Here is a 15465-nt window from a genome sequence, read left to right on the forward strand (position 1 = left end):
CTTCTCTCTTGATATCCAGCTTTTTTCCGTGCCGCATATATAGACAAACCCTGCCAATGTGTTATCATCTCATTATTGTTGCTTTTCTTCAACACAATTAAAACTGTGAGTTACAGCTCAAGTGAAAAATGATCACAAACAGGTTGCATGTAAATTACTCATCAAAGCAACCAGCAGGACGTGGTTCAAATTTGTAATTGTATCTGTAAACTCTGATTGTCTGTACTACTAGAAACCATTATGAGGAATTGTTCATGTATGGGGCCTAGAGTGGAGCCCTGTGGCACCCCATAGCTGCTTTCTGTTGCAAAATTAGATACATTTCTTTATCTTCTTTGCACTCTTTGAATAAGATATAGAAGCAATTATCAATTACAGAAAAAGGAAGAGGAAAAAAAGGTATTATATAAAGCAGTGCATTCTTTCAGTTGGGGTTTTCATTTATCATTATAAACAATGTGTAGCTTTTTGAGACTTTTTGTAGCTATGCTAGTCCTGTAATGGAAACATCACCGAAAAAATTCAACATTGCTTGGCTGATCTTGGTTTAGCTGTAAGACTGGAAACAGGGGTGATCAACTAGTCTGGCTAGGACTGAATTTAAATAATACCTACCCACACCTCTAAAACTTACTAATTAGCACATTGTATCTTCTTTCTTGAATCTATGTAAAATAATAGTGTAATGCACTACTTGTCACCAGGAAGAAGTTGCATTCCTGTGTCATTGAACTAACATGATACAAAATCTTAGTCATTGATATTTAGAGGTTTATCTGTCATTAACAAATAGAGAGCCTCTGGATTCTAAGCTTTCACAGTATATTCTCCCAAAAGCAGTTCTTTATTTTTCACTCTGGCTCGCAAAACATAAAACCACGTCTGCTCTAGTTACCTGGGACATATTCCATCTCTCTTTATGGTTCTGCTAACAAGGAATACCCTTCCAGCTCAGGAATTTATGCTGTCTTTTATGGCCCAGTAAATATTTGTGGATGTGAACAGCTTCCAAGATAATTAAGACGTTAACTGAATGCTGTTATCGTGAAATGTGTGAGATGTAGAAGGTCGTCTGCAGCTTAATTTCAAACATCTAGGTAGCTGTAGCTGAATGAAAGAAAGTCGTGTCATTTACATAATTTCTGACTTCATCCAGACTTAAAATTCATGTTGCCAGATTTCACAGTGCTGAACTGTTTACCTGGCAGGTGGTCTCCAGAAAGTGTGATAAAAAAAACACACCACAGCAAAGAGTGCTGAGCACCACAGATGGAGACAATGCATGAGGGCACCGCTCGCTTTGTAAAACATTTATTGCAGTACTGCGGTATCGTGCTTCCTATCTGATGAGCTGAGAGAACAGGCCTGTTTGAGTCAGAGGCCACGGCCCAGAGAAACACAGGGGAACCAAGAGTGACTGAAGGAAAGAGAATAGCAAAACAGCACTGTGGGAGGACATGAATTGTCTCCGTTACCTCAATTCTCAATGGAAATGAGAGCCGCATGAATGCCCACCATGAGAAATAAATGCAGAAAAGCAAGGGCAGGGAGAATTGGTTAAAGTGATAAACAGGCAGTGGAATGGTAGGAGATAGAGAACAATGGAGAAATAATAGATGCAGATAGAGAGATGAAGGTTGGGAAGGTGAGGGGTGTGAGAGAGAATTGGGAAGACGAAGTGAGGAGGAAATAAAGGAGAGAGCAAGAGGAGGGACTGAAACAGGTCTTTTTCTCTCCCTGTCTGACTTCTGCTGAGTGCCTTGGGGTGTCAAATCTATCTTACTATACTTAACTAGCACCCTAGGGACTCACACACAGACACAAGCGGGCACACACACACACACACACACACACACACACACACACACACACACACACACACACACACACACACACCTCCAGAGGGGGTAAGGATGAGAATTGGGGGGTCGTCACTCTTTAACACTGTAATCACTTGGATGAGCACAGGAAACTGTGTGTCTACAAGTGTATGTGTTTGTGTGTGTACAGTGCTTTACTTTTAACCCATAAGCACCTTGGCTATAGTTTACAGCATATTCTACATATGGGTACGAACACATCTGACATAAGCACAGAAGCACAGACTGTACACTCCCCTCACGGGAGACATTAAGTGTAATGGCAATGTTTAAACGCATGGCCCTGTATTTGAGATTGCACATCATCATCCACACATATAAAGAATATAAGACATAAACCCTCAGTAGAATAGCTAGTACTTGAAGCAGTTATGACCACTTTAAATGATTCTATAACTTCACAGTATTTCTTTGTGCCACTGTAAGAGCGTTCTATGCATCCGATACGTGTTTTCTTCTGATTCTAAATGAAATAAGCTCTTCTGTGTTTACTTCTTTTCCTGCTGGCATGTTGTTAGTGGCTAGCTGGTTAGCATTAGGGCTGAACGATTTTTGTAAAAATATCTCATTGCGATTTTCCAAACAGATATTGCGACAGCGATTTGATTTGGGTTATACATTTTTTCAATCAAGCTTCAGTTTAACATTCACGTTGAAACATGTGAGTATTGCCACAATATATGAACTGCTCTATATCCTAATGCAAAGATGAGAAATTAAAGATTTGCTTTAAAAAAATGTTTATAATTTTTTAATTTGCATTGGACAGAGAAAAATCAAACGCAGATCAATTATCACAAAAGTGACTGTTAAAGGGATAGTTCACCGAAAAATGAAAATACACTCATTATCTATCTACTATCCACTTTGCCGAAGGAGGGGTGGGTGAAGTGTTTGAGTCCACGAAACACTTTTGGAGTCTCAGGAGTAAACAGTGTTGCAGCCAAAGTGATCCCTTCTTCAGATGTAATAAAACAACAGAAAAAAACATAACATGCCTCCACTGCTTGTGTGGTGTCATCCAAGTGTCTGCACGTCCCGACATACATATTCGACTTGAAACGGCGTCATTTACACTGTGTTTTAAGCCTAAAAGTCCACTAGCGGAAGTAGCGATGCTAGCCGACGTAGCTATGCAAACGCGCATAGCTACGTGTGCGGTTTTTCAGTGTGTCCGTGAGAACGTGAACGCGCGATTTCGATTTGAATTGGATTCATCAAAGCAAAACATTGTTACTGCTTTTGACATTTCTTGGCAAGGAAATAATGAAGTTTGATGACTAACTCACAACGTTTCTTCTAGACAAGTGAGCTGTCAATGCTAACGTTGGCTATGTAGCAATAGCAAGTCTTACAAAATAGCTCATTAAAATAATTCAAAATGTGCAAAGGTGCCAATGATCATCTTGGGACACATTATTATTTTTGTTGTGTATGTTCTCAACACTTCGGAGTTCCCCAAAGTTCACTGACAAATTCCCGATGAAGGCTAGATGTGTTATCTTTCTTTGGCATGGATAGTCAGTTGCCGAGCTTGTGACCATATAACCTGTGCAAATATGGTCCTAGATTTGTCCTGAAATCACTGCAACTGTTTGAACCACAAAAAGACAGAGCTAAAGGCAATCAGAGGCAACATCATAGTGGTATGGTGTTTTAAATAAGTACATAACTTATTGTGTAAAGAGAAAAAAACAACAACAATGATGTAGTCAGTGATTATTCGGGCCCCGCGGCACAGTATTTCTGTTATATGCACCTACATGGGCAGGTCTACAATGCACATACACTCTAGTAGACAAATAGGGGTTCTACATGCGTGCTAAATGAAGCGTTTGTTTTGCAGAGAGGCGTTTTCTCTTTGTACTTGGCTATCTGCACATGTAATGGCAACCCCCCAAGGTGCAAGCAAACACCTGGCCGTAAGGGAATAGGTGATGGCACTCTGATTGGTTTACTGCAGGTTATACACATTACTTAACAGACTAATTACAACCTTTTTTACCATGCATCTACCACAGTGACATTGAACTAACAAAAGTGGATGTGTACACATGCTAAGATCCTTAGTTCTTATTATTTATATATAACAAACAGATCTAAATTCAAGGCATTGGCAAAACAATTTGTGATGTCTACCGGTATATTTTTTCACTGACCACTCACTAGCCAGACAACTGTTCGGGCACCTCCTGGCCTGAAGCCTTGAAGCTTATAGAGTCATATTAAGGCTCCTGAACACAACACAACAGACTAAACAAAGCACAAGTTATCCTAAATTAACACAAGTTATCAAAGCTTGATTTAATGCGTGTGTGTGTGATTGAATTAGGGTGTGCTCTCACCCTGCAGTGACCCAAAGGTAATAGGTTGATGCATCTTTGTTGCACACATGCACACACACACACACACATACACACCTACAGTACATACACCATACACCATACATATCTACTTATTGTAACTGACAGAGCAGAAAGAGCTGCCTTCAGCCACCATGATGAGAGTTACTAGAAAGAAAAGTGGAGGGAAAGAGGCAGACTCAAAGAGCTGACAGGAGAGAGAAGGGATTGAGAGACAATGACAAGCAGAAGGACCAGCTTTCACTCTGAGGGCTCTGAAGCTTTCGAGTCACTGCAGGCTGCCAAGATTGTATCTTTATCTGGAGGGAGAAAATCCAGATTTGGGGATTATAATGAGGATTGATATGAGCAACGGAGACACACCCTCCAAATATTCCATTTGAGTGATGACATCAAACTAATTTCACAATACAATGTAAAAATTACCCCGAAGAGTCACTTAATAAAAAGTCAAATAAACATGTATTAACAAGAAGAGAACACTGTAAAACATTATCACAGAAATCATAGAAACAACACCGGTTGTGTTTCATTTAGGACAATTACATTTACTGAACTTGGTTCCTCAAGTTGAGTGAACTTGATCATTTATGAGCTGAATTAATGACTTGATTAAGTCTTATTCAGTTGAGTGACATTTTAACAGTGATGGGACGAGGACTTACAATAATGGCAGCTTCTAGTGGCCATTAGAGGAATTGCATCCTCAAGCATTGTCAGCATCCCATGGAGATTGATGAGACAGATGGAACATTGGGAGAAAATCTATTTTGACCCCATAGTTAAGGTAACTTTGACACGGTGCTTTGGCAGCACATGTTAATTACTCTCCTAATACAGAAATAAGAATGAAATTAAAAACTAAAAGACGGAGAAAAAGTCAAACCTGTGAATCTTCAACAGGCACATTACATTGGTTGTGAAGAAAGAGAAAGAGTTTGACAGGGAGAAAAGTTTTTGGTCTGCAATTAAATTTCTGAGACACCACCACCATCACCATTCACATCTAAACATACTTAAAATTCAACATTCAAATTCCGCACCCACTATACTGTGCACTGATAGCAGGAGATGGCAGCAAGTGAAACAGTACTGAAGGGAAATATGTGAGGGAGATAGATGAAGGGGGGAGTGGTGAGAGAGGGGCAGAAAAGAAAAAGAGAAGGAGAGGAACACACGGGGGGAGAAACGGATGGATGGAGGCAAGGAGATGGAGACAGGAGCGGAGGTTTCTCAATGTGTCTCATTACTAATGAAAGTAATGAAGTTTCATTCTCTGTCGAGCAAATATTTAGTTACATTTCAGTATTTCTCTCAGACGCAGCTCCATCTCACCCGTACTCCCCCTCCCCCTCCCCCTAGCTCTGTCGCTGTCCCTCCTCTTTCCACCATGTGCTGTCAGTGCATCTGTGTGTAAGTGGTTTAGCTTGAGAGTAGAGTTGGAGAGACGTCTACTGGTGAAATGTGGTAACGTCAGTTAGATTATACCTGTGTACTGTGATGATTCAAAAAAACATGCAAGCATTGCGGGGGTTCATTTCAAAGATTTTTTTGTTTTTTTCTTTAAAATTGTGTCTCACAAAGTACTTTTTATACTTCAAACAGGAAAGGAAACAGCAACATTTAAAATTTCAATTCATCAGTGAGATGCAAATCTATTAAATGATCAAAAAATCAGGCTGATGCACACACCAAGATACATATACAAAAAACATGCATCTACAATGTAGGCAGTAGATACAGATGACTACAGCTCAGCTTTTATTTTGATAGTCTTACCATGAAGTTTAATGTTGGTGCTGCTTATTGTGCACCTTTGAATGTGGATCAAAACCCCATTTGGGTTATTTGTGAGATATAAGATGTCAATGGGAGCTAGTATTCTCGGCCACTTGTATGATTGCATCTGACGGTTCAGACCAGGTGGTGAGGTGAGGCCGTGCTCTCAGGTGGAAACACAGAGCTGCTGACTGCTGCTTCTCAGTCATGATGACACACTGCTTCTGCAGTGTCTGACCTCAGGTCAGTGGGAACACAGTGGGAAATCAATTCTTAGGATAAAAGGCCAAATCATGCACTAAAATGATAATAATGTTGTGTTAAAAGCAATTTCACAGCATTGTGTATACAATTAAAACACTTTTAAATTATGGTTATGTTCCTCAGCACTTTGCATATTGTATTCTATGTGGGTGTGTTGTCCAGGTATTACTCATGTTGTGGGGACTTGTCGTCCACATAGGGACAAAAAGCAAGTGTCCACTGGGTAAATGAAGAGATGTTCTAAGGTTAGGTTTAGGTTAGGATAGGGTGAGGTAAGAAGTCGTAATGGTTAAGGTTAAAGCAAGTTTCTAACTGCATTTATGTAGCAAAATTGGCTCTCATAACTATAGAAAGACATGTGCGCGCGCGCACACACACAAACACACACACACAACAGACAGAAATGGTGTTTGTGTGCTCGTACCCTGACGCTTTGGTGCATCATGTATGCTGCAGTGTGCGTGTGTGCATGCGTGCGTGCGTGCATGTGTGACAGGGGGAGATAGTGATAGATTATATTTCCCATGGTGTCATTCACTAGCCATGTTCCATTAATCTCCCATACACTCATATTGCCTATGATAGCACAATCAGTCCCTCATAGTGTGAGATTGTGTGTGTGTGTGTGTGTGTGTGTGTGTGTGTGTGTGTGTGTGTGTGTGTGTGTGTGTGTGTGTGTGTGTGTGTGTGTGTGTGTGTGCGTGCGTGTGCGTGTGTGTGAGAGAGCGCACATACGTGCATGCATGCGTGTGGGTGTGTGTGTGTCTAACATGCTGCTTTGAGGTCATCTGTCTCCCTCTCACTCAGGTTTGTAAGTTGGCCAAACACAGGAAGTATTTTGCCAACTTTCACAGTTTTGTAGAACGCTGCACAAGTGCTCTATGGGTTTCTGTCAGTTCTTATAAATAAACTGAACTTCTGTTTATCTTCAGTGTCAATCACCAAAATGCAGTTTGTGTGGCTTTGAGCTCCAGTAAACACATATTTCCTTCTTCATAAAACATTTGTAAAGTGTGGTTTACATCAATGTTTACTTTCGTGCAGACTCCTCTTCACTGCAGCACATCTTAGCAACCTGTCGGTCAGTGGCATAGTTTGAAACCATGACTGTGTACTGTGTCCTTGGACATCCGCTCACCTCCATTGAATAGTGAAGGAAAGCAGCTATATGCACTGCTCTTTATTGGCTGTGACAGAGTTTCTTCCATACGCAATGCACGTTAGCCTTGGCTAAGCCTTAGCGTTTTTCTCCCAATAGAGGACAAATGTTTGTGTGGCTTTTGAGTGCAGCTAGAAAGTCTCATTGCTGCCTCTCCTGTCAAAGCAAGGCCACACAGTAAGAAAGAGGAAACAACACATTATGCCTCTAAGCTTAAATGTCCTCTGATATCCTCCTTGAAGGCACATTCACCTTCTCACGGACGCACTGGAAAACCGCACACACTCTCACCCAAGGGCATGCGCGGGGTACGCTACGCCCGCTAGCTTCGCTACTTCCAGTAGTGGACCTTTGGGCTTAAAACACGGTTTAAATTATCTCGTTTTGAGTCGAGTATGAATGTCGGGGCTTGTGGACACTTGGATGACACCACACAAACAGTATGGATGCTTGATATGTATTTTTCTGTTTTATTTTTTTACGTTTGGAGACGTGGTTGCCTTGGCTGAAACACTGTTTACCCCTGAAACTCCTAAAGTGTTTTGTGAACGTAAAAAGTTCACCCACACCTCCATCGGCATAGTGGTGAGTGGGTACTGAGTGAATTTTCATTTTTCGGTGAACTATCCCTGAAAGTTTGCAAAGCTTTTTGCTATTTTATTTGCAGCAGAAACAGAGCTGCATGGTAATTTAAGACACCCTATGAGCACATGAATAAACACAGAATAATAATTAAGCTCTTATTCAGTCACCTCTTGACATCCAGCGGGTTTTGTGGTTTCACTGAAGTTATGTTAACGCATCTCATATGTCTGCCCTGTGTGTGTGTGTGTGTGTGTGTGTGTGTGTGTGTGTGTGTGTGTGTGTGTGTGTGTGTGTGTGTGTGTGTGTGTGTGTGTGTGTGTGTGTGTGTGTGTGTGAGACAGAGAGAGAGAGATTTTGTTATCAGGAAATATCAAAGAGAAAATATAAAATGTTCTAAATCAGTTACTCACACTAAGGCCCAAGCCCAATTCACTCCTTAAACAAATTTCAGATTTTAGCGTCATACTTTTTTTTCAGATTTTCAGATGTTCAGATGTTCAGATGTTCAGATGTTCAGATTTTCAGATTTTCAGATTTTCAGATTTAGATTTTTCTTCTTCTTCTTCTCCTCCCCTCACTGTTTCTCTCTGACTGGACTGTAGATATGTATCGTCTGGAGTTGGCTGGTGGTCTCGGGGTCATCTTGCTGCTGCTCGGGGTCCTGACTGCGCTTTATAAGTGTTACAACCTGGAGATCATGCTCTGCTACAGGAGACACTTTGGCAGTGATGAAGCTGAGGATGGTAAGACTTGTTCCGTGTCTCACTGCAGCACACAACGCTCACACTCGACGAGTGTGTGTGACTTTGACTGAACAGAGAAATGAGTGAAAAGTCATTGTGAAGTTATTATAGAATCAAGTTGATAAACACAACAACGATTACCCTTAATTTAGACACGCTGGTGTCAAAGGGAGCTACTGATGGGAAAAAAGCACCGAGGTAAATCAGCATTAGTTTTTTTTTCAGTTGATTGGGTGATTATTCTTGTATCCATTGACAAAATAATGATGAGCTTTATTTGTATAGCCCCCTTTGAAAAGTAAAATTAACAAATCAATAGGAGCAGATGAATCATGGCTACATAAAACAATCGCAGAGAGAAAATTACACAGACGTGAGGTTGTATTGATTCAAAGTATTGATTTTCACTCAAAGTTCTAAGTCAGTCTGATTCCTCTGCAGGGGGTTTCCAAGCTCCATGTGCTGCAGACAAGATGTTGAAATGATCCGAAAGTGTCCACATTGAGCAAGTCAAGAAACGGCTTACAGCACTATTAGGAACATATGTCTAACATACTACACACGTAACATTAGAATCATTACAGGTGAGGAAAAAGTGCATTTTTAAATGTATAGTTGTAACAAAGATAAAATTCTCTGTGTTTCGAGCCCAGCGATTTCATGCTTCTCTCAGCGGTCAAAGATATGAGTGGGCTTTAGAGATGATCAGACAAAAAGATATTTCCGAGATGTAGATATAACCGGTGATGTGATGCAGGCGCTTCACGAGTTAAAGTGATTTTCAAAGAAAGAATAATGTGTTGTTCTCCTGCTGCCTCTCTTCACAGATAATAAGGAGTACGATGGCTACCTGTCCTACACTAAAGTGGACCTGGACTCTCTGGGCAGGTGAGTTACCTCAGTGCACACGTGAACCTCTTAAGCTAAGTTGTTGGTGTTTTTTCATTCTGGCTCACCACCTGTCAGTGACTGCAGCACAAAAGAAGGACTTGATCATGTGCTGGACATTTACACATGCTGCTCTTTACCTGACCAGCTGATTCCAATATTAATATGTTAGTATAGATTTTACTGTGATTTTACCCCAAGGGCTTTCTCTCTTAGAGTGAAATGAGAAGACTGATACCACAGTCTCATGTCTGTGCATCGTGTGCAGAGCTGTGTGTGTGTGTGTGTGTGTGTGTGTGTGTGTGTGTGTGTGTGTGTGTGTGTGTGTGTGTGTGTGTGTGTGTGTGTGTGTGTGTGTGTGTGATAAGAGACTATGGAGTAGGAATTGGATCAGAATCAAAACTTAGACATCTGTCTGATATATATTTTTTCGATCTGTGTGGACTAGTTTTAACCGCAACTAATTACGTATCCTAGCGTGAAATAATTGCATTGTACTTGCACTTGCTGCTGCCGGGCTTTTAAAATGTTCTTAGAGAAATTACCACATTACACCAATCCTTACTGCCCTTCACCTGTGAGTGGTAGAATTGATTTTACAATTTTACTGCTTGTTTGTACGATTAGGCTCCCACTTGTATCTGTGATCTGCTAACCCCCTATGAGCCTGATCACTGCCATATGCAATCATATGCATCCATTCATATTGAACCCATTCGATGCATTAACACCAGTGAATAAGTGATGTTTTTGCATTGGAATGTGAATCTGGAGCCATATTTGTCATTGTCTGTCTCTGACAGGACGAGCAGCGATGAGGAAACGTTTGCTTTGGAGATCCTGCCAGATGTTTTGGAGAAACATTATGGCTACAAGCTGTTTATACCAGACAGAGATCTAATACCCAGCAGTAGTAAGTATCCATCTATACATCCATCTACCTGCCCCCACAAGCACACACACACACACACACACACACACACACACACACACACACACACACACACACACACACACACACACACACACACGCACACACACACACACACTTACTTTACACTCCTCTCTCTATGGGCCGCTGTAGCTCCCAATACCCAGAATTCATCACTCTGTCAGAAGAAATAAGAATGAATGTGGGTCTTCATCATAACACACTCACAAACAGACACACATTTGTGTCTGTTCTCAGCTGTAACATGTGCACTCGAACCACAAACACACACTGATACACAACACAACAATGTTGCTGTGCCTTACATCCATTTTCTCACTATTGCACATTCTCAAGACACATTTGATTTTTTTTTGCTCAACATAGCTCAAGTCAACCCTTCACTTTGATAATCATCAATGCCCCCATGCAGGCACACAGCATCCATCTGTCAGTTTATGTTTTAAAATAAAGTAAAATGGCATCGTCGAAACTGAGGGGGGGGAAATCTTGCAAGTTGCAATAATATTTTATTGGATTTTAACTGTGACATTTCATCATAGAGACTCACCCACAGACAATTATCAGAGAACCTCCTAAAACCCACTGCACATCCTCAATCAAAATCTCATTTGTAACTGAGCTAAGAGTCTTTCTCAACATCATGTTGTGTGGTTTGTTTCAAGTATGGTTGAGTAAATGATATACTATTATTGCCTTTGACAAAACCCCATTTCCAAAAAAGCCTCAGACATTCATGAGCTATATGTCACAGCTCGGCAGCAGAGGAGTCGAAGGGAAAGGACAGAGATGACTGAACAGTGTAGAAGTCAGTAGACTTCACAGATTACAAATAGAAAATTGAAAAAACAACTTTAGAAAGAGACAGTGAGTTGCATGAATATTGACAAAACCAAGCCGACAAACTATATATTTGCCCTGCTCGTAGTTAGCAGTAGTATATTTGTTTGATTTCTTAAATTGCAAAAGCTTCTAATAACAACTGTTGCAGTTGTTGGCCATTTGTTTAAGGATATGGAATTCAAACCACAGGAAGAAGCTTTTTTGTTGTTTTTTTATTTTCACAAAGACCAGACAAAAGAGATCCTGAATGAGAGACTGAGTGTCAGAAGCCTTCCAATGGACCAGAGGCCGTGGCGTGGACGTGATCACATGACTTCAGCTTTTTGTTTACCAAACACAATCGATTCCTAATGACTCCAGTCAGTGTAGTGTTGGATATTCTGAAGAAGAGTATGGTACAGATCTGAGCGGGTTCATTAGCATATAAGATATCAACAATATTTTTCATCTGGAATTTACTCACAGTGTATGTCCACCATTTGTTGATATCATATTGGTTACAAATGCATCCCATGTTATTCTCTGAATTTGTAATAATATGTTAATATACCTGCTTTAAAGAAAACCATGGAAAACATATCAATAGTCTGTGAGGTCGCAGGTTACCTATAAAACTAATGCAAGAAATAAAATATTGAGCCATTATCCACTGTGTATTACCATTTTGTTGACAAAATGTTTTTCATCTTGTCCTAAAAACGTCAGGAGAATAATGTTGTAACTACATATGTAGTTTTATAATGCGGCTAGAAAGCAAGAAACTAATGTGTGTTTTCTGCATTATTTAACATTTCCCCCTAAAATACATAAATAAATTGACTTAAATAAGGTTCATAATGAATCAGCACACGCTCTATCGTCTGCCCTCAGCCAGAATGATGCCTTCTTTAAACACACACACACGCTGCATGCTGAGAGAAGATGGAAAAGTCACATGTCTTCCGAAATTGAGGCTTCATCCAAGTGCCCCAAAAACCTCTGTAAATGCAAATGTCCACTGTGCATACCAACACACACACACACACACACACACACACACACACACACACACACACACACACACACACACACACACACACACACACACACACACACACACACACACACACACACACACACACACACACACACACTTAGTCTGTGCTGCGTGTGAACTAAAGGTTACGTGTGGAGAACAGACTCAGCGAGGTGCCTCTTCATTGCTCACCAAAGCCATTGACAGAGCAACATGGTGATGCGACCCTAAAATACACCATTCAATTATCCACTCCATTAGCCTGCCGGAATGAACGAGAGGGCGAGAGAAAAACAACAGGAAGAGAAAGAGGCGGGTGACAAGATCACTGTTTTTTGTTGTTTTATATTAATTAATTTACATGGTCCTTTAAAAAATGAAGAGCGGGAGGAGGAAGGGACGGGAGGGAGAGAGGGCGAAGATGCAGTGAGACAAAGAAAAGCAAGAATAAGACTGGGACTGAATGTGGGGATGTTTTGGACTATTTGTGCCTCTCAGATTGAGCGTGAAATTGCAATTTGTTGTCGGAGACTCCCTGTCATTAATTTAGTTAGCAAGTGAAGAGTTGGTGAAGGCGGCAGAGAGAGACATACACAGGGAGGCAATCGGTTGTTCACAGAACACACAGAGATTTTCAGTAAATCCAAATTTAAGAAATAATGAGCATTTTCAGCTATGCACGGGGCAGAAAACATCCAGCATGTCACAGATAATTAAATGGAAAAGGGACAACTTGCACCAGGCTTGAAATGAAGCGCCAGCACCACAGCGAGGATCAGCAGGAACATTCTGCGAGCAGTGCAGTGAACTCTTTTGGCTCCGTATTGACACATATTTGTATTGACACATAAAGTAGCTCCACCTCAGATCCCCTCACTTTTCGCATCTCATCACCTGCCCTCCTTGAGTTCTCGGTGAAAGCTAAAGTTGGTGTATCAGCACAACGCTGCATGGTCCCCCCGTTTAAAGAGTGACTTCGCTGTGCTGTGTCAGAGCCAAAACTCTTGCACAAGCATTTCTGTCACACTTCCACACACTCCTGTCAATCTCCCCTGTCATTTATGGACAGAATGACTTGAAGGATGCGGCCATCAGGAATCAGGCAGATACTATATTCGGAGATTTATATGTATGCTAATGTCAAATTATATTCCACTTATTCCTGCCTTTTCTCTTTGAAGCTGTTTTAGCTTTTACCCAAAATCACTTTTTTCTGTCTTTCATATTCATTTGTCATATTTAAGTCACAAATACATTAATATACAGCAACAACACTAAGTTTGTCTGATTTACAAGATGTAACAAACCAGGCAACTGTGTGCTAACACTTCAGGATGCTATACAGTCCACTGCACCCATCTATTGTTCAGCAAGAAACATAACTCCCTCTATAAACAGTTTTACATCTTCGTTAGGGACAATTTAGCTCCGATGCTAAGCTAGGTTTACCACAGTCTGGCTCTGGCTCCATGCGTAAGACACACTCCACAAAGTTTAAACCATGACCATCATCTCTCTAATGCACATTTTTTTCTCAAGATCTTAGTAAGATTATATGATGAAAATAAAACAAAATAATGGCACGTTCATTTTCCGTAGATTCTTGTTGGAACAGTTTTATTTCAAACTTATATTTATATCTAACAATTACAGAGCAAGACAGCCAACATATTTTGTCCTCAAGGTTTTTTATCTCAAGTTTTAATGATTAACTTCTGGCCATATATAAGATCAGGATAGATAAAATAGGATTTTAACATTAGCGTATAAAATGCTTCCTCCTGTCATTTAATGTCATTTTGTTATTAAATGTTTTATCTCATGTCATGTTATGACCTTGTTTTGTGAGTAGTAGTTAATTATCTGTGAATTAATTAGTGACCCGTGTTCAGTTGTGGCTCATAAATCAAATTACTGCCACTATGTTTAATCACTGATCTTTACAACTTCCTTCAGTTTTGTAACAACATATAAAATGTCCCAAACAATGTCAAATTAAACTGAAACATTGTGGAGCTGCAGAAGAAATAGATTGTCTATGTACAGAATCTTCCCCTGGCGTCGGGCTGGTAGGCCACCAACATATTTGTGAATGTTTTCAGTGTTTTTTTGTGTAAACAAAGAAACATACATCTTGTTTCTCTAAGAACTCATTGAGTGACTATTTGTTTAAAACGATTCATTTAAGGCTCTTTGGAGTAGTAAAACAGAATTGTTTTATCAGCTTTTGCCAATGGTGGTTATGTTTTCGTCAGTGTACCGATTAAACTCTGGAGTGGCTCCAGATTTTCCTTGATTTCTCAAAGATTCATTCATGGATCTTGATATTTATGACTGGGTTCACTTTGGTGCGGATCCAAATAAAAATCTGGATCTAGTGAATTTAAACGTGGTTTCATTAGGGGACTGTTGGGCCTTGGTGAGGGTATGAACTCTACTGAGGTCAGTTCTAGTTTATATAAGCTACATAAACCCAGTGTAAGGGATACAAGGATGTGCCAACTTAACAGCTTGTTTTTGTTTGCCTTAAAGTTATGTTTCTGTGCTGTTCATAGTACATAGACTATGTCCATGTCTGAATTTGTAAGGACAGGGATATTCAATGCAGGACAGTGAGCACACGCAGCACTTGTACATTGTTTCTGTGCAAGTTAACCAGGATTTATCCTTTTGGGCCCATGGACTGTCCATATGAGAGCGTACTGCGTGCGTGGTGCAAGACTCAGTGGCCGCTCACAACTGACTTAGTTAATGCTCGTTCTTTACTTCATTCTAAATAACAATTCTTCTCTCTTTTCACTCCATCCCTTCCTCTTTGTCTCTATATCTCTTTCCCCCAGCCTACATTGAGGACCTGGCTCGCAGCGTGGAGCAGAGCAGACGCCTCATCATCGTTTTGACTCCAGAGTTTGTCGCCAAAAGAGGGTGGAGTATCTTCCAGATAGAGACACGCCTCCACTCTATGCTGGTTACCGGGGAGATCAAGGTGTGGAT

At 40.5% G+C, this 15465-nt stretch overlaps 1 protein-coding gene across 5 annotated transcripts in view; it reads left to right on the forward strand.

Annotated features, from left to right (window-relative positions):
* Positions 1 to 15465, forward strand: part of il1rapl2 (interleukin 1 receptor accessory protein-like 2) — a 373733-nt gene that overhangs the window by 351707 nt on the left and 6561 nt on the right. For all 5 annotated transcript variants that reach the window (XM_034597454.1, XM_034597453.1, XM_034597457.1 and 2 more), the window contains 4 exons: positions 8633 to 8773; positions 9601 to 9661; positions 10465 to 10574; positions 15312 to 15457. In XM_034597454.1, the coding sequence (XP_034453345.1) occupies positions 8633 to 8773; positions 9601 to 9661; positions 10465 to 10574; positions 15312 to 15457 (458 nt within the window). The remainder of the gene's footprint in view (positions 1 to 8632; positions 8774 to 9600; positions 9662 to 10464; positions 10575 to 15311; positions 15458 to 15465) is intronic.

Source organism: Hippoglossus hippoglossus, chromosome 10, assembly GCF_009819705.1.
Source record: "Hippoglossus hippoglossus isolate fHipHip1 chromosome 10, fHipHip1.pri, whole genome shotgun sequence".
NCBI lineage: Eukaryota > Metazoa > Chordata > Actinopteri > Pleuronectiformes > Pleuronectidae > Hippoglossus > Hippoglossus hippoglossus.